The 20,008-nt window shown below is 35.1% G+C and overlaps 2 protein-coding genes across 4 annotated transcripts in view; one reads left to right on the top strand and one right to left on the bottom strand.

The window, feature by feature from the left end:
- Window positions 1-237: 237 nt before the first annotated feature.
- commd8 (COMM domain containing 8) lies at window positions 238-6,012 on the bottom strand. Its single transcript, XM_073835100.1, has 5 exons — window positions 5,900-6,012; window positions 4,027-4,182; window positions 3,790-3,942; window positions 3,523-3,678; window positions 238-646 (listed from the first exon to the last, which is right to left on the bottom strand). Exons 1-5 carry the CDS (start codon window positions 5,942-5,944, stop codon window positions 626-628), a joined length of 531 nt encoding a protein of 176 aa, XP_073691201.1. The 5' UTR covers window positions 5,945-6,012; the 3' UTR covers window positions 238-625.
- A 542-nt stretch (window positions 6,013-6,554) lies between these two features.
- Window positions 6,555-20,008, top strand: part of atp10d (ATPase phospholipid transporting 10D) — a 31,985-nt gene continuing 18,531 nt past the window's right edge. For 2 of the 3 annotated variants that reach the window (XM_073834108.1, XM_073834110.1), the window contains exons 1-9: window positions 6,555-6,719; window positions 8,702-9,065; window positions 9,152-9,346; window positions 16,293-16,503; window positions 17,316-17,401; window positions 17,516-17,622; window positions 17,733-17,864; window positions 18,207-18,319; window positions 19,708-19,960. In XM_073834108.1, coding sequence (XP_073690209.1) covers window positions 8,776-9,065; window positions 9,152-9,346; window positions 16,293-16,503; window positions 17,316-17,401; window positions 17,516-17,622; window positions 17,733-17,864; window positions 18,207-18,319; window positions 19,708-19,960 — 1,387 coding nt within the window. In that variant the 5' untranslated portion in view covers window positions 6,555-6,719; window positions 8,702-8,775. Of the gene's footprint in view, window positions 6,720-8,701; window positions 9,066-9,151; window positions 9,347-13,171; window positions 13,708-16,292; window positions 16,504-17,315; window positions 17,402-17,515; window positions 17,623-17,732; window positions 17,865-18,206; window positions 18,320-19,707; window positions 19,961-20,008 lie in introns of those variants that run through there. The other variant, XM_073834109.1, reaches the window with a different exon arrangement.

Consider the following 20,008-nt stretch of genomic DNA (forward strand, 5'->3'; position numbering starts at 1 on the left):
TTGACCTCAACTGTAATTTATAGGATGATTTGACAATAAGATAAAATCCCATTCATACTATAAACTTGATTTAATTCACTTTAACACATGCAGCCTGGACATCTAAGCTTAAACCTATTAATCAGTATTACAAGTGAGTCATGTGTCACATGATTGCATGAAAAAGTCTGGGGGTTTCTGTGTTTTTGTCATTATGGTCATTTGCATTAGCAAATAAGGAACAACTCAGCACTGAAGTGTTGTTGTGTAATGTTTTAAGTTACTTTATTTAGAAAGGCAACCTTTTGGGGTGTGAAACCAAAATGCATTTGCATTTTGTGGAGAATTGAAAGCAAGATCTGTGGCAGGCATTTAGCTTTTCATTGTACAAAATACTCAGTCTCAAAATGACTCTACCACCAGTAGACTACAAGTCAACTGTAGACCATACTGATGGGGCTTGAATAATAATATTCAGTCCTTCATGAACACCACAGGTAGACACCGATAGGTTCCCGGTTCTGTCCGTAAGGTTTCTGTTTGCCCATATGCAGGCATTGTCTCATAATACAGAGCTCAGAAATCCTCTCTTTGAAAGTACGAGGGCAAAGAACCATCTTGTGAGGAAATGCACTGGTTGGTATCTTCATTTCAACTGCAACACAACCTAGAATAGGACACACAATGCCAGGAGAGTTAAGTCTAGGTGCCACTACTGTCTATTTACAGTCCATTTCAACAATCAAACTTGCTTCCTGACAAAATACACAATCTATAGACCATTTCAAGGATGTAAACAATAACAAGCGCGTTGGAACGTTACTGCGCATGTCCGGTCCTGAAACATTTCCGGTAGCGCTATTTCTCCGATCTGTCAATACGAACACATTCTTTTAAAATCTAGCGAAAAAGCTAGTTAAGGTAAAAAAGCTGCTCATTAACTAATCGATGCTGCGTGCGTGTACACGGGAGATTGCTAAAAGCATATCACATGAACGGAAATATTGTGAACATTTATTCGTACAATGGATGTCATCAGTCTGAAGCAAGCAGTGCAACTTACTTCATGTTTTGTTCTCAAGATATCCGGAGGTTGTTCATGATTAATTTACTTGCATTGCGTGGTCAGTCTGTATTTCTGTTTAAATATTTGTTTTCATTAGTACATTACTTTTCACAATACATATTGTTCCAAACAACGCTAAATGTATGCTATTAAAACTAAGCGCTTGATGCTATTATTACGTGTTGAATTCATTTCAACATGTGTTCAACGTTGGTTTGGTCAAGTTTGTTGCTGTGGAACAGTGCAAGTGGAGGGTATGAATGCTCCGAGTCATCATGTGATCACAAATAAACAAGATCGTCGCAATTCAATGCTGGCTAACGTGTTTTACATAAACCTGTATATCTGCAGATTAATAAATGCACACATAAAGCATTCATATAGGTTTTTATGCACGTATTTACTGTTCACACCCACACAAATTTTATAATTTTATTTATATATATATTCATTCATGTGAAAATTAATACTGGTGTAATGTAAAGGCTGATGCTAATTCAGCTTTGCACAACATATTTTTTTATAATAGAAATCATTTAAATAATTAATCATGTTAATAAACATAAAATACTTATTTCAAAAACATAAAAAAAAATACTTTGTCCAAACTTTTGACCAGTACTGTATATAAACAAAAAGCATTCTCTCACTTTCAACTGTTTTTATTTCCAGCACATGTATTGATATGTAAATATTTGTATGAACATAAAATGCTTCAACAACTGAAACAACATTTGAACTGAAATGGAGTACAAAGGGGGAACAAATGACAAAAGCAGCATCTGTATCCGGCCTGGTCATCAGTCGCTTTAAGTACTACACTAAATTACTGAATACTACACTCAAGTTCTCAATCACATCTGGGTGTTGATATGGTCAGATGTGGTTTGTCACTGCAGGATGATCAGCTGTCCTTGGGTGTCTACAGATGATGGCTCTCCTTACACTGCCTTCTCAGATTTGGTGACCCTTCTGTATTTCTGCAACTGTTTACATCAGTTTAGAATACTTTCTAGAAAACAAAACAAAGGATATTAGCCATCATTATGAAAATGTATGTAACATTTAACCAATTCTATGGGAATTACAGGGAGCTAACAAATTTCAGTATTACACTGTATTGTCAGATTTAGTGACCCTGCTGCATATTTACAACTGCTTACATCAAAATGCTTCCTAGACTAAGAAACAAATGATATTAGAAATCACCTGTATAAATTTTGTTTACATTATATAAGGATAAAAGTAGAAAAACAATTATTTAATATAATGCACAATATAAAAAAAAAATAATGCTATTATTGCTTAATACGTCAGTACATCTTGGAATTAACATTACCAAAGCTTATGTGATGGAAAATAATATTTACCATAAACATTACGTTTTGTAAACTACTGCCGTTAACTGTTAACGTTACACAATACGACATTCACGTACTTTCATGTTACTCACTGCATTTGTCAACTGACAAAATAACTAGACGACTAATATGAATTTAACCCACATAACACATATATAGAAAATAAAACAGAAATAAAAAACTTGCCTTTTTTCATTAACGTTACACACGAAAGCTAGATGCATATGTAAACAATGACAAAATACTACTTTAAATTATACGGCATCATACTTGAAGAGTTAACGTAAAGATATACAAATAAACTGATTAATTAAAAACGATATTTACTTGCCTGAATCGAAGTGTGCGCTGTATATCCTAGAGTTGCTTGATGTTATCCAGCCTTCTCCTTCACTGCCGCAACACGGGTATGTTTCGCGGAAATCTACCGTTAAACACGTCTCAGAATGTTAGTACCGCCCCAGAGGGAGCACACAACCACCGAACGACAAGGATCTAATTTTAATTTAGACATTTAAGCAAGATGTTTGTATATATATGACCGCAATCCCACTGTTCATAAAGCGCTTCTCGCCATTGTTTTGAATGCGCTGGACCACTAACCGGAATCGTCCTGGGACCAACGACGTCACTTCCTTAAGCCGCCGAATAGCGCTTGAAATGGTCTATATCCATAATAATGCTTCCTCCAGTGAAAAAGTCCTGTAGTCTTCTCACAGCAAAATCAACTAACATATTTGTTTAGAACTGTTTTCACTTGTTAACAGTGCTTGATCTGTGCGTATTTCTCTCCTGATTCAGAAAAGACAACTTTCTCATTTAAAAAAAAAAAGCAATAATACGGATAGAAGACTAGTATTTTGGCTAAAAGCAACGATTTGAAGATAAAAATGTAAAAAAATAAAAAACTGATGGACTGGAGTTGTATAAATTAATGTGATGTTTTATCAGATTATTCTGACGGCACCCATTCACTGCAGAGGATCCATTGGTGAGCAAGTGATGTAATGCTAAATTTCTCCAAATATGTTCTGATTAAGAAACAAACTCATCTATATCTTGGATGCCTGAGGTTGAGTACATTTTTTATTTGGGTGAACTATCCCTTTAAATTACCTTGTTAGCAGCCTCTAATGCACTGATGAGAGTTTGCAGCTCCTCTTTGTTCATTTCTATATTCACCGATCTCTCAATTCCATTCTCCTTCAGGTCCAGACTGAGATTTAGCAGAGGAGTGTTTAAAGCGGACAGCTTGTCGCTGGATAATGCCAGCTAAAGTGAGATGGAAGGAAAGGGAAGAGGTAGTAAAGAAGCAACTAACAAATAGAAAAATCAATAACTGATCTTATCACTATGATTAATGCATGTGTATATATAGTGCACCTTTAACTGCCAGTTGAAGTCATGTAGCTGTGTGCTTGAGATGCCATTGGTTCGGTCCACCAAAGCATGCCTGATCTCATCAAACCTGGAGCGCACACACTGGAGAACAGCCTCAGCGTGGGCCGCGTCCAAATCACTAAGCAGTTCCTGGATCTAAAGACGTGTGTGCAAAATAATCAATCTCACAAATGAATGTTAGACATGTTAATATGTCTTGTTTGATTCTTATCTACTCACCTCTTGATCTGAACAGCCCCGTCCTACAGCAGAGCGGATGAGAGAGGAAAGAGTGTTCATTAAGTCCACCCATTCTGTCAGACTCCACCGTTCACCATAATCTGTTCGTCTGGGACCGCTCCGGCCGCACACCCCATCCACCACCCTGTGTATGAGCTTACAACGCAAATAAGGAGTTTGAAGTATTCAGTGTTTAAAGTCGAGTTAGTAAAGCTTATAATATATTCTCTAAGCTCAGGGTTTTCATGAAGATACTGCAGCAAGGTCCGTAGACTGACATTTCTTAACCATTATAGAAATATATCTATATAAAATCTATATATTTAAATATATACACTACCAGTCAAAAGTTTTTGAACAGTAAGATGTTTTTTTAAGAAGTCTGCTCACAAGCCTGCATTTATTTGTTCCAAAGTACAGCAAAAACAATAAAATTCTGAAATATTTTTACTATTTAAAATAACTGTTTTCTATTCAAATATTTTGAAAATATAATTTATTCCTGTGATATAAAAGCTACATATTTAGCATCATTACTCCAGTCTTCAGTGTCACATGGTATTTTGTAAATCATTCTAATATGCTGATTTGCTGTTCAAGAAAAAATGTTTCATTATTAGTAGTAGTATTTAAAAGAGTTGAGTACAATTTTTTTCAGGATTCTTTGATGAATAGAAAGATCCAAAGATCCGCATTTATTTGAAATAAAAAGCTTTTGTAACATTATACTCTATACCATTCAAAAACCTGAAGTCAGTATAATTTTTTAATAAAAAATGTAGAAATTAATAAAATTGATCAAAAGTGATGATACGCTTTTATAATGTTACAAAAGATTTCTATTTCAGATAAATGCTGTTCTTCTGAACTTTCTATTCATCAAAAAATCCTGAAAAAAATTCTACTCAGCTGTTTCCAACATAATAATAATATAATATTACGATTTCTGAAAGATCATGTGCCTGGAGTAATGATGCTAAAAATTCAGCAATAAATTACATTTTTTTAAATATTCAAATAGAAATAGAAAAAAAACTTTCAAAATTGTACTGTTTTTGCTGTACTTTGGCTCAAATAAATGTAGATTTGGTGAGCAGAAGAGAATTCTTTATAAAACATTAAAAATCTTACTGTTCAAAAACTTTTGACTGGTGTAATTTGTGGTGGTTGTGATTTATAATGTGGTTGAAATGTATAAACAAACAAAAAAGATCATTCAACATAGCTGATACTAGCAGAAAATTATCATTAAATGTGTAGTAATATATGTTAATGTTATTAACTCAAAAATACAAAATACAGAAAGATACAAAAATGATACAAAAAAATTGAGCATTTTTATTTTACAGGGGCCTGGTGTTGAGTTTGGGTGAGAGGCCCCTAAAAGTATTTTTAGTATTATCATTTGTTTTTTACTTTATAAAACCTCTTTAAATAATAAACCAGCTGCATCAAACACAAACACAACTGTTTTAAGGACTGAATTACAATTTTCAAATAAAAACATACCATTTAAAATAATCGTACCCACTGATAGTAATACATTAACCTGGCTCTTCTTCAAACATTGTAAGAACCTTTTATAATCATTGTTGTATGTACTGATGATGATAGCTCAGGTTGGGGGTTTTCTATGGTAAATAATACACAAGCCAGAAATGAACTGTACATCTAAATAACAATATCTGATTTGAATTTTAATTTGTTTCCACCAGTTTAAATCAAACAACATTTTAATAAGTAGCCTATAACGCACTATTATTACGAGCAGCACGGCTGTTCTCAAGCTGATGGCTACAAAATCACCGCATCTATTTATGCATATGTATTATTTGATAAATAGTATTATGTGTAGGAAAATGCTGTTACTTACTTTAGGACATTCTTCAGATGGTAGTTTTTCGATTAATTTTATCATTTTGCTGTTAGTCAGTAGTCTTCCGCAGCGTCAATGATGTCAGCTGATCAAACATCACGTGCCTTCATCTTTTTGCTCCGGGATTTCTAAATAAAACACTGTACATTTAATTAGATGTACGTGTTAAAGTCTAACGAACTGTTTGAATGTTGTCACATTTAAACGTTTTTTACATTTACACAAATAGTCTTTTTAAAAAAGACCAACGGAAGTAGTCGTCCATACGATTTCAAATTAAAAGTTCAAAATGATAAATTAACAGTAAACGTATTAACTGTATGGTTTATGGATATACATTTAAAATTTGCTCCAGATTTAAAATAAGTAATTGTTTTTACACAATTAAACTCAAACTTTTTCAAAAAGACAGATTTTGTGCAAAAGTTTACCACACTGCTTAAAACGAAAAGACGTAGTTATACAAGATGTAATATCCAGAAATTATATATTTTACTCAAAATCCATTTGAAGTGCAGGTAATTCATTACATTTGTTTACACTTTTCGTCAAAATAAAATAGTTTGCGTTTAATTTCGATTACGACAATACGTGTGGCACAAAGAGAAACTTGTGGGTGTTTGTGTGTAGAGAGGCTGTGGGTAATGATCAGAGAGCACACAGGATCCTGACGCTCATGCTGTTATCCAATGCAGGGAAAAAGTTCTCCGATGTAGGTCAATATAAACATATAACCGTTCAATATAACAACTGAAAAGCTAATGCATGATTCACACAGGAGCTTACTCTGAAATGTGGCCAAGTCCATGAATCTACGGTAAGTTTAAGGTTTTGTTATCTTAAATGTGCGTTGGCTGCTCCCTTTCCCACCCAGACGCCTCAATCTTTTATGAAGTGCATGTAGTCTTGGGCCATAAAGCCGACACAAACATTTTATGATTTAACACTCCGTTTATCTGTATTAATTCGAGGTCACATACATATCTATTGTGCACGCTTCATAGATGTCTGTGGGTGTGTTTCCGGATGTGTAAAACGTAGCTTTTCTCTTTTTAAAAGCAAAATTGGAAACATAAAAATATTTTCATCACAATCTTTTCGCGTCTTATGAGTAGCACGTGATATGCTGCTGTACCAATGTTGGCAACCGGAGCTTAGATGTGTTATTAGATTTATTTTATTCATTTTTTTTTTTTGGCCAAAACTAATTTATCAATGTGAATTATTTCATCTAATGTATATATTTTTTGCTGTTTCATGAATTGTTTCTATCCATATAATATGCTAATAATATGTTTAAATTTGCTATTGTGATGAAAAGCTTATAATAGACTGTTAAATGTCAGGTTCAGTTGTGACAACTATCCCCATATCATGCACTCATTTCCTGAGTAATGAGCCAAGCCTGCATTTATTTGATCTAAAATACAGCAAAATATTTTTATTATTTAAAATAAGTGTTTTCTATTTAAATATATTTTAAAGTGTAATTTATTCCAGTGATAAAAGCCAATTTTTTGCATCATTACTCCAGTATCACATGATCCTTCAGAAATCATTCTAACATGCTTATTTGTTGTTCAAGAAATATTATTATCAATGTTTAAAACAGTTGAGTATTTTTTTCAGAATTCTTTGATAAATGGAAATATCCAAAGATAAGCATTTATCTGAAATAAAAAGCTTTTGTAACATTATACACTACAACATTCAAAAGCTTTCTTCTGAAATTTCTATTCATCCAAGAAACCTAAAAAAATTCTACTCAGCTGTTTCAACATAATAATAATAATAAATGTTTTTAAGCAGCAAATAACAATATTAGAATGATTTCTGAAAGATCATGTGACTGGAGTAATGATGCTAAATCAGCTTTGAAATCACAGGAATAAATTACATTTTAAAATATATTCAAATAGAAAACAGTTATTTTAAATAGTAAAAATTATTTCACACTTTTACTGTTTTTGCTGTGCTTTGGGTCAAATAAATACTTGGAGAGCAAAAAAGACTTCTTTAAAAAACATTAAAAACCTTACTGTTCAAAAACTTTTGACTGGTAGTGTATATTAAACTCTATAAACTTGCAGTAATACATTTTAATACATGAACTATTAAGGCCTCTAAATGAACCTGCTTTACAAGGTTTACTACATGCCTTCTGCCCTCTAAATAACAGTTGATACTTATAGTTTATGCTGTGTCTTTTTACAGCAAAATCTACTATTTTTAGTATTAATTAAATGTTAGTCATATTTCAAGATGAACAAACACTGGACAAAAGCAGCTTAGGTTTACTTGATTATCCATCCATCATTTTTAGAAAAATAATGTTAAAATGTATGTGTTCTAGTTTAGTTAAGCTAAATAAAGTTTTTTTTTTGTTTGTTCTTATTTCTTTTACAAAACCAGTTAAATAAAACATATCTATGATCATCTGTTATCTGTTTACTGTGTTTTTATATAGTCATTTTCTTGTTTTAGGGTGACATTTTTCTCGTTCCTCATTTCAGGTCATGTCACTCTTGCAGTATGTCTGCCACAGAGCGAAACCTCTTGTGTTTTAGCTTGTGTGAAATATAAGATGGTTCATCTGAAACCAGTCAAACACTTCTTCCTCTTCCCATGTCATGGAGAAGTATGAGGTTAACTTGAAAATGGTATTAGCTACAGGCACAACTTCTGCCTTTTGCTTTTGCCTTTAAACAGGTTTCATGCTTTAAAAAGAAATGGCAGGTTGCAAATAATACACTCTGTGGATTTCTAATCATTTTTGTACATGTGTTTATGTGTGTTCAGGAGGAGGGCTGTTTGTAGCGTGCACGGGGACTTCGCCATTTAGTCTCCTCAGGCTCTGGGATCTCATCGTCCTCATGGAGCGACTCTACTGGGTTCGTCACAGATGTCTACAGCTGATATCTACGGACAGGAGGAGGGGCTGGTACTCTCCTCCTTCATCGCTTCCTCCTAAGAGTAGCCTGGACACTCAGGACCCTCTGGTTCAGCGGCTTAGTGGAAAGAGAAGAGTGGTGGTGTCGCGATGTGGTCCACACCAAACGGAGTACCACAACTTCTCCAAGGGCTTTCAAGACAACAGCATTCGGACCACCAAGTACACCCTCATCAGCTTCATTCCCATGAATCTGTTCCAGCAGTTTCACAGGTCAGATATAGAGCTGAATATATCATGTATCGTCTAAACTATGGCGTGTCGTTGTTGTTTAGACTATTTTTGGTTTCTGATAACAGAGCAGCAAATCTGTACTTCCTGTTCCTGGTGTTGCTGAATTGGGTCCCAGTGGTGGAAGCATTTCAGAAAGAGATCACTATGATCCCTCTAGCCGTGGTGCTCACAGTCATTGCCTTCAAAGATGCCATGGAGGACTACAGACGTTACCGCTATGACAAGAAAATAAACAACACATTGACACATGTCTACAGCGGGTCAGTATATGTTCATCCCTGATAATATGGTACACTTTCATGATCATGTGACACTGTTTCTGTTTCTGTGTGGGTGTTTTGGAACTTCCTTTCTTGTCTGATTTGAGGAATACACATGGCAACTTTTATTTGTTATTTCCCTATATTTTCCCATATTGGTTCATGACCTGTTTCAAGGTGAATGTCCAGTGAGAGTAGCTTGTGTTTTACTAGGCAAAGACACTAGGTAAATCAAAACTACTTGGTAAATCAAAGGAACAAATACAGATTGCAAAACCACTGTCTTTTTTTTTTTGTCTTTTTCACATTGCAATTAAAATTTTTACTGATGGATAAAAGTAACGCAATGTGATCTGCCATGCAAGGGTTTTATGGTTACAAAGTGATTTATAATTTGCCAAAATATTCAGCATTGTGAGAGCACTCATGCATTAGTGAATTCTTTTTCAGTTTGTTGTTTTCACGACAATCTATTCAAAATTAAGTAATGAAGCTGTTAAGAAGTTGTTTTATTTCAGTGTTATTTATACAGTGTAATAACAGTTTTATATATAGATTTGGCCATTTATGTCCTTTTGTAATTTATTATAATTTTTGTATCTTTTTATATTTTTATTATGCTTCATTTGTATTTTAGTTTAGTTTTACCCTAAGTCATTTTTGTACTTCAACTTGTTTAATTTCGGTTGCCAAGGCCAAGTTTTTCACAAATATATTTTATTTTATTTCAGTGTTATTTCAATTAATGAAAACATTTTTTCCCCAGATGTACATACACAAATCAAGCAATATACAAATACAGCTTTGAGGTCAAAAGTTTACATACACCTTGCCAAATCTGCAAAATGTTAATTATGTTAGCAAAATAAGAGGGATCATACAAAATGCATGTTATTTTTTATTTAGTAAATGAGTCCCTCAGTTGTCCTCATTGTGAAAAGAAATATCTCAAAATCACACAGTCATTGTTGAAAAGGATTCAAATACACAGAAATGCTGAAAAACCAAATAATTTGTGGGACCTGAAGGATTTTGACCTGAAGGACCACAGGCAGTTTAAGTGTGACAGGATAAACTCATGAAGCTCATAAACAACTATCACTAAACAAAAAAAAACACAGCTGTGGATCTTTCAGGTAACAACACCGTATTAAGAATGAAGTGTATGTAAACTTTTGAAAAGGGGTCATTTTTATAAATCCAATTATTATTCGCTCTTGTGGACTATATGTAAACCTAGTACTAAAGTACTAAAAAAAAAAAACATCCATTTTGAATGATGCCTATTATTTTGCTAAAATTATTAACATTTTGCAGATTCTGCAAAGTGTATGTAAATCTTTGACCTCAGCTGTATACACATACAACTGGAGGAACTAATAACCAGAATTACATTTAATTTAGTAGGATTTAATGTTTTAATGTATTTAAATACATTTAACAGTATGAAAACTTTTTAGAATGAGTTTTATCATGAGAAAAATAATAATATGTGTGTATATATACAGTCAAGCTCGAAATTATTCATACCCCTGGCAAATTCTGTAATTAGATTCCCTGGTCCACCGGCTGAAAAACATCCCCAAAACATTAGGTTCCCATCACCATGTTTGACAGTGGGGATGGTGTTCTTAGGGTTGACAGCTTCTCCTTTTTTACGCCAAATGAAGGCTACATCATTGTGGCAAAACAATTAAATTTTTGTTTCATCTGACCATAAAACAGAAGACCAGAAGTCTTCTTCTTTGTCCAGATGAGCATTTGCAAAGGCCAAGTGGGCTTTTGTGTGTCTTATCTGGAGAAGTTGTGTCCTCTTTGGTCTGCGTCCGTGGAACCCAGCGGTGTGCAGTGTCCGTTGGACTGTCTGCCTTGAGATGTTGCCACCAGCAGAGCCCAGATTCATCAGGATGGCCTTGGTGGTGATCCTTGGATTCTTTTTTTTTTACCTCTCTCACTATCCTCCTGGCCAGCACAGGTGTCACTTTTGTGAGCAGCCACAATGCGCAGCCGCAGGTCCTCAGTGAGCTCCTTTGTCTTAGCCATGACTGTCCACAGACCAACAACAGAGAGCTTCCGTTTTTCACCTGTTGAGTTGATTAAAACAGCTGTTCCCAATGAATCAGGGTATTTAGGATGTTTTAGACCAGCTTGGACTATTTGGAATGGTATAGAACTTTGGATTTTCCCATAGACTGTGACAGTTTGCAAAGGGTATGAATAATTTTGGACATGCCACTTTTTGTTCAAATGTAAATAAAAGCTGAGAAATATTTTTTTCCACAATGATGCCTCTTGTACATCGTCTTATTATCTTTTAGTAATAGCCTGTGTCATTTTTCGGTCAGGAAAAACTTGATGGTTGTTTAAAAGTAACTTTAAGTCAGAATTTGGCAGGGGTATGAATAATTTTGGGCTTTTGGGCATCTTGTGACAGTAGCAAATTATAGGTGTCATATCATGAGGAACGAATTTTCCTTCATCTTTTGAGATAAATTACTTTATTTTATTATTAAAACATACTGTAACTTTCAGCCCAAAGTTCCCCACCAGACTTAAAGACCAATTCTAATTCTGAAATCTTTTATTTTTTTTGGACAACAGAAACTCATGGCCATCCATATATACATGTCAATGACGTCTATCCTGATTTCCCAACAACCTCCAAGTAACGATTAGGTAATAAAGGACAAAGCAGGATAGATGCTGTTATTCTGAAACACCAGAAAAGTTAAGAACTTTAACAGAAAGAGAAAGTTAAGAAAACAGTCATGGAACATAGTGTTGTTACTGGCCTGGTGTAACACCTGCATCTCTGCATTTCCTTCAGAAAGATCCCAATGTTTAAAATCCCTAAGTTTAGCTTAAACGGTTAATTCACCCAAAAATGCAAAGTCTATCATTAATTACTCACCCTCATGTGGTTCCTTCTTTGTGTGGCATTCTGTGTGTGGCCTCAGCATGCTCAATCGGCCACCACCATTCTTTTTTTTTTAAATATAAACATTAAACTTGCTACTGATATTATAATTAAAAGATGTTGACTATTGACTCAGATTCACTTACCAAAAAACGCACCTCGGAGGTGAGGAGTTCATTTCCAAGAAAAAGCATTGCATAATTTCCACATTGTGCAAAACTTCCTTCTAGGCTCTCAAGGACTTTAACCATTAAAATTAATGATTTCCCTTTGTTCCTCATCCGTCCTTTTCAGTCTTCTATGTAAAGACATTAGCTGCTAAAGTATTGCTTTAGTATTTCCTTGAAGGGATATTTTAATGAGCTCTAGTGTCTTGATGTGAAACCTCAAATGTAGCTGTGAAAGTGTGTGGCATCAGTGTAGCCAGTGCTCATTTCTTGTAAAAGGACATCAGGACGCTTGTTTGTCTATGTTTAACTATAGCCATTGTAAAACACTAAAAATATATCTGATACCTCACATAGCTACAACATGCAATTAAAAATGAGTCTTGATAAAGTAATGCTTGTAATTGCCTCCAGTCCTCATTAAGTTTTATAATAATAACAATGTAAGCTTCAAAAGTCCAGAGCTCCTTAGATGACAGATAACTTGTGTTCTTTGTCCGAGATAAATGTCACACGGCAAACCGGTCGCTTATTTACCAACCCTCGTTTTTCCCTTTCTTAAAACGGCCTCTGAGTCATAAAAAAAGCTCTACGTCTACTTTGTTTATGATGCCTGGGAGTGTTTTCTAGATAAGGAGCGGCCCAGTCTATATGTTGTAGATTATTACAGGTTTCTGAGCCACACGTAGTACAGTCGGCACAAAGGTTTGGAAGAGCATAGTGCTTCTCAGGTGTCAAATCTTTTATGTGTCGATCTTGGCTTGGACTGAATCAGAAACATGAATTTGACTAGTGATGGTGAGACTTGTTGGACATGCTGGGGATAGAGAATCTGCCTAAATTGGCTGGACTGGACTGTATCTCTGGTGCGAAAGAGGAGCTATCATGATTCAGCAGATGGAGTCAGATCAAGTTGGCATGGCTAAAGATCTGACCAAAAACAGAAGGGTTGTCATGCCAAGTTGGACTGAACATGAAGAAATAAAGGAATTACAGCAGTCGTACAGCAAGAATAAGGTCCGGACGACCAAGTACACCTTGTTGTCTTTCATCCCCAAGAATCTTTTTGAGCAGCTTCATCGTTTTGCCAATGTATACTTCGTCTTTTTGGGCGCATTAAACTTTGTGCCTATCGTGAATGCGTTTCAGCCAGAGATCTCCGTCATTCCTATTGTCTTCGTGATGGCCATAACTGCTGTTAAAGATCTTTGGGAGGACCAGCGTCGGAGGAAGTCTGACCAAAAGATCAATAACTGCTTATGTGAAGTTTATGACAGGTAAAATGAAATTTTTTGATTTGAAAATATACATATAGCGCACACAATCTACAGCTGCATATGTCATACATTGTACTTTAACTGTCTGTGTAACGGCATATGTATGTGATCATAGCATATGCATTCAGCTTATGCATTTTTGCTCTTCAACGGCATGTTTACTATGTAGTTAAGGTATTAATTAAACTAACTAGATGACTTGCCCCAGGTATTTCACTTTTGACAGTTTCTTGACCCAACACCGGCTTGCTCCTCAAACAGTCGGAGGTCTGGCTTCATAGCTTCATTGGATGTGTCAAATCCAATAAACTTTGGTTTTTCCAAATACGTTAATTTGGATTAGCATGTTAAACAGCTACGCTGTTTCTTTAAATTGTGTCATTTAAACTGCTAAACCATAGTTGGTCGGTTCATCTGCCTGTTTCCAATCTGTATCCTGTGTTGTAACCCATGTACGTCATTTTTTTATTAGCGTTGCCATTAGTTAGTTAATGGTTAGCTTGAAGTATACTTATTATCGAACTGTTTGTCTTGTAAATTGAGGAAATATCTATTGATCAGAGGTTTGTTCTTTGTATCAGGTGCGTATGTGAAAACAATGGCATATTTTTTTTACAGATAATTAATTCAGATTTGTACTTTCTGTGAAAAGACTGCATAGTGTTATAAAATAAGTTAAGAATGTATTTTTAAAGGGATATGGGTGTATTTGTAGCATGTTGCTACTATACACAGTGTCAAGTCACCAGCAGGTATGAAGACACTGTTTATATTTTGCCTTCTTGCACTAATGACCTGACAAATATTGTACTGAAATGTTGAATTATCCAACATTTGGCTGTAGCAAAGCTGTTAATGCTGCTCAGTTTAAAAAGGCTCCCTCGTGATTGTCTTGCCGCAGGGGGTCATATTAGTTTTCCTGTTATGGAGCCGTTGCCACGGGTGACAATGAAGCGCAGCGTTTGCTTGATTACTATGGCATTGAGGCTGGTGTGTTTAGTTCAGTAGGTATAAAGCAGTAATGTTTGAACCTGTGTGTGTGTGTGTGTGTGTGTGTGTGTGTGTGTGTGTGTGTGTGTGTGTGTGTGTGTGTGTGTTGTGTGCTTTAATCATGTTGCAGATCAATGCACAGAAACAAAGGCTCATTGGAAATGCATATACCTATGTTTTTGTTGTGTGGGATGGTGCAGGTATATAGTAAATGCTTTTCGTTCTGCAAATATTCAGTTATACCACCTGCAAGACTGGTTTTCAGTGCTATCAATACTGTGAGGGCTGTTTTAACTAATAATAAACACATTTGTACACGGGTCTCAGAAATACTGTTTTCTGACTGGTCAGTCATGCCATTACGCAGTCAAATGTTTACATTCACCTTGCAGATCTGCAAAATGAATAATCTACAGCTGTTTTTTTTTTTTTTCGTCCTAAAGAGTTCAACTGCCAGTTCTTCTTCGGAAAAAACTTTCGGGTCCCACAAATTCTTAGGTTTTTTTTTTTTTTTTTCAACATTTTTATGTATTTAAACCCTTTCTAATGATGGCTGTATGATTTGAAGATCCAAATTTTTTACACTGAGGACAAACACTCACTGATGATCCAGAAGGAAAAACGATGGGTTAAGAGCCAGGGGTGTAAACTTTTGAACAGAATTGTACATTTTTCTTATTTTGCCAAAATATTATATTTTTTCATTTAGTACTGCCCTTCATAAGCCACAGAAGATACTGCGATACTGATAATAATTTAAATTTACCCTGATCTTCAAATTCTCTTAATGCGTTGTGTTTCCTTCTGGAGCATCAGTGAGCGTTTGAACCTTCTGTAATAGTTGCATATGAGTCCCTCAGTTGTCCTCATTGCGAAAAGATGGATCTCAAAATCATACAGTCATTGTTGGAAAGGGTTCAAATACACAGAAATGCTGAAAAACCAAAGAATTTGTGGGACCTGAAAGATTTTTCAACAGCTGGCAGTTTAACTGTTCAGGACAAACAAGGGACTCATGAACAACTATAACTAAACAAAAAAAAACAGCTGTGGATCATTCAGGTAACAATACAGTATTAAGAATCAAGCGTGTAAACTCTTAAACTTTTTTTTATGAATTTAACTATTGTTATTCTCTCTTGTGGACTATATTTAAACGTCTTTTATGTGAAATATCTTATTCAGGTCAGAACTAAATAAAAAATAACAGGCATTTTGTATGATCCCTCTTATTTTGAGAAAATAATTTACATTTTGCAGATTATGCAAAGTGTGTGTAAACTTTTGACCTCATATCTGTGGTCATGGCCGTGGACTGATTTTCATTGTCTAATCACTTTGATAGTGTGCCTAATATTTTAAATATTTCACTGAATAATGAAAACACCAAAACTATTTTTATAAATCTAAGCAGTACTGGTCTGTGTCATGTGTCAGTTTATGCATACATGTTTTATTTTTTACAGCGACTTGCTTGTGTGATTTTTTCGTATTTATTGACTCAAATATTGACAATGAAATCAATATTTGAATCCTGTTGTTTATCTGATATTAATAGTGAATCCAAATAAAGAGTGTGTGTGTTTGTTTTAAAGGAAGCAGAAGCGGTATGTGGAGCGGCGTTGGGCCGAGGTGTGTGTCGGTGACCTGGTCCGTCTCTGCTGTAATGAGATCATTCCTGCTGACATGGTGCTGCTGCACTCGTCTGATTCTAATGGAGTGTGTCACATTGAGACGGCCAACTTGGATGGAGAAACCAACCTCAAACAAAGGCAGGTGGTGCGTGACCTGCTACAGCAGGAGCAGGTGAGTGGCCAGTCTGTCCATTTCACTATCATCTTCATCACTATTTTCTTTGTTTTTCTACTATAAATGTATAAGGTGAAATAGGTTTTTGCTAAAAAGGGTCTGTGTCTGCCAGTGACGTCATACACCCTCGATTTTATTTTAAACCCCAGTTTTAACATGATGCTTTACTATGCAATGATGAATGCACATAGTACCAATCATAACTGAATAATAAAAGCAATATTTTGACAAACTAAAGCTAATAGGTGGTAAAGATCACACAAGCAGTATTAATTAAGATATTAGCCTAATATTTCACCTACCTGACTGGAAGTGATAAGAACAAACATGAATGTTTTCAAAATTCTTGCCCTGGAAATCTTGGTTCAGTTTGGCCAACCACAAACACCTCAGTTTTTTTGCACACTTTTCTCCTTGGTTTGTTTTAACTTTTGGCAGTCTATAGTACTACAAATGTTTTTCCGGGCCCGACCGATTAATACAGCCCAAAACATGACAATAATTGGCCATTTTCAGCAGCAATAATCAGCGAAATATGCGCATTTCGTTCAGTTCAGTGGCACTGTTTACATTCAGTGCCACCAATATGGCCGATTGATGATGCATTGTGAAAACACTATATAGCAGTGTGTGGAATTCATACATTGGACTGTTTGCTTAAAATAAATTTTCTAGGAGTGTGTTACCATTCTTCATTAAGAAGTCTCATGGAATGCTGATTTTTTTTTACTTTATTAAATGGATTTTCATAATAAAAAAAAACCTTTGAACAGTGTTTAAAGTAAAAATGTGATGTAATCTTCCTTTAGGGATCTGAATTTGTTCCGGAAAACTACAGCAGTCTCATTGAATGTGAAAATCCCAACAATGATTTGAGACGGTTCCGAGGCTTCATGTGAGTAAGCAGTAAACTTCTTTAGTAAATGATAAACACAAGACTGGACACTTTTTTATTTTTATTTTTTGAATGAATGAATGAACGCTACAGTGACTTTGTTTTTATACACAGGGAGCATCCTGGTAAAGTGCGGGTTGGACTTCACAGTGAAAACCTGCTCCTGAGGAGCTGCACTGTGAGGAACACAGAGACTGTGATCGGCATTGTGGTCTATGCAGGTCACTTTCACATCTTTGCACTCAGATCGACTTCAGATAAGACAAGATCGTTGTATCTTTATAAAGAGCTTGAATGAGCAATAAAAGAGCTTATGTGTGTGTGTTTGCAGGTCATGAGACAAAAGCAATGCAGAATAACAGTGGGCCGCGTTACAAACGAAGTAAACTGGAGCGCAGACTCAACATGGACGTCCTCTGGTGTGTCGTTTTACTGCTGGTCATGTGCTTTATTGGTGCTGTAGGTCAGTATTACGGTCATTGACGTACTAGATGTTAGTGTTATTTTGGTTACACTTTACAATAAGGTGTCATTTGTTAACATTAGTTAATGTACATGAACAAACAATAAACTACATTTATTACACTTTTCATCTTTGTTAAAAATACAGTCGTTTTTTTGTTTGTTAATGTTTACAGTGCATTAACTGTAATGTTAACAAGCACAACTTGTGATTTTAATAGTGCATTAATAAATGCTGTAGATGTATTGTTCATTCTTAGTTCTAATGTTAACTAATGAACATTTTGTAAAGTGTTACTGTTATTTTTTGCGTGTTTAGTGAAAATGTGGTTGTGATTTACAGGTCATGGTTTTTGGTTGAGTGGAACACAGAATCCCATCTTCATGATCCCTGACACCACTCACCCAGCGCTCGCTGGCTTTTACATGTTTTGGACTATGATCATTGTTCTGCAGGTGAGTGATCTTAAGCGGAAACATATGATATCCACACAAACACATACATGGAATATTCAAGTAAACTCCAGGTGAAAAGTTTGGTTTTGAGTTAATATTTAATATTATATTAGTTAATATTAGTAGGGCTGCCCCATAATAGTCAACTAACTGTTAGTCATCGAGAAGAGGCTTGGTCGACCAAAATTTTATTAGTCACAGGAAAAAAAAAATCCACAGGAAGTGCTGAAGTCAAGCTGTTCGTGACAGACAGATCATTAGTGGCTGGTCTGTGTGGTAATATAAGACATTGAGCAGGTTATCTGAACGCTCACATCATTATTCAAAAGATAAAAGTAATACATCTTTGGAATCTGTAAAGACACTACGTTTATTTGTGTGCACTCAACAATAACAACGAAACGTTGCGCTTTTGTAAAATAATGAAAACAAACAGGACGCTTTCTGCCATCTCAATCTCTGTGAACTTGAGCGCGAAACTTCGAAACCCCATGAAATGTCTACTTTTAAATGAATCAATTCAAATGGAAAACAAATTCTCAGATTATGTGATTCGTAAGAAACGTGCATAAAGGCGTATCCGCTACTGCGGAGATGACGAGTCAGTGTCACTTACTTCATGTTCGTCATGTTTTGTTTATCAACAAATTATTAAAACGCTAATGCAGTCTTCTTGCTGTTTTTCTCTTGACACATTCATAATTATTATATCTCCTAGTGTGCTTTGGCAAGCATTTTTTGTATTCGATTGAGTGCTCATTAGGCTATGTAGGCAATTAAACTCTCATTATTATGATTTAAATGGTTTATTAATAAACGTGTGACTAATAGTCGACTAATACTAAGACTAATACGTAAAATGAAAAGCAAATTCTAATTTGCTGATTCGCGGCTCAAGAAATAATTTTGTCAATAATTAATGTCAATGTTGTAAACAGTTGTGCTGCTTAATATTTCTGTTTCCTTTTTAAGATTCTTTGATAAATAGAAGGTTAAAAAACAACATTGCTTTGAAATCTAAATGTTTTGTAAGATTATAATTGTATTTACTGTCACTTTTTATCAGTTTAATGCACCCTTGCTAATTAAAAGTATTCTATTGTTAAAAGAAATTCTTACCCCAAATTTTTGAATGGCATTGTATGATGGTTTCCACATAAATATTAAGCAGAAAAAGCTGTTTTCAACATTGATTATAACAGGAAGTATTTCTTGAGCAGCAAATCAGCATATTAGAATGATTTCTGAAGGACCATGAGACACTAAAGACTGAAGTAATGATGCTGATAATAGAGTTAAATCAGTTAAATAGACTAGTATGATTACTTAGATGCTCACTGAAGTATATACCTAAAATATCTGACATTGCTGGGCTCCCTCTGTTACAGGTGCTGATTCCTATCTCCCTTTATGTGTCAATCGAAATTGTGAAACTGGGACAGATTTATTTTATTCAGAATGATTTAGATCTGTATAACCCAGTACTGGACACAGGAGTGCAGTGCAGAGCATTGAACATCACAGAAGATCTTGGACAGATCCAGTACCTGTTCTCTGACAAGACGGGAACCCTCACAGAGAACCGCATGCTGTTCCGCCGCTGCACTGTTGCAGGAACCGAGTACCCTCACAAAGACAACGGTCAGTTTACTTTTTAACAGAATTAAAAAAATAACAGTTTGATTCTGT

The sequence above is a fragment of the Garra rufa genome, chromosome 2 (assembly GCF_049309525.1).
Source record: "Garra rufa chromosome 2, GarRuf1.0, whole genome shotgun sequence".
Taxonomy (NCBI): Eukaryota; Metazoa; Chordata; class Actinopteri; order Cypriniformes; family Cyprinidae; genus Garra; species Garra rufa.

Excerpts from the sequence above, each read along its gene's own strand:
- commd8 (XM_073835100.1), bottom strand. The coding sequence starts at position 5,944 with ATGATAAAATTAATCGAAAAACTACCATCTGAAGAATGTCCTAAA. Across the intron at positions 3,943-4,026 it reads GGGGCTGTTCAGATCAAGAG|ATCCAGGAACTGCTTAGTGA; the intron begins GTGAGTAGATAA and ends ACACGTCTTTAG. Across the intron at positions 647-3,522 it reads CATTAGAGGCTGCTAACAAG|GTTGTGTTGCAGTTGAAATG; the intron begins GTAATTTAAAGG and ends GTCCTATTCTAG.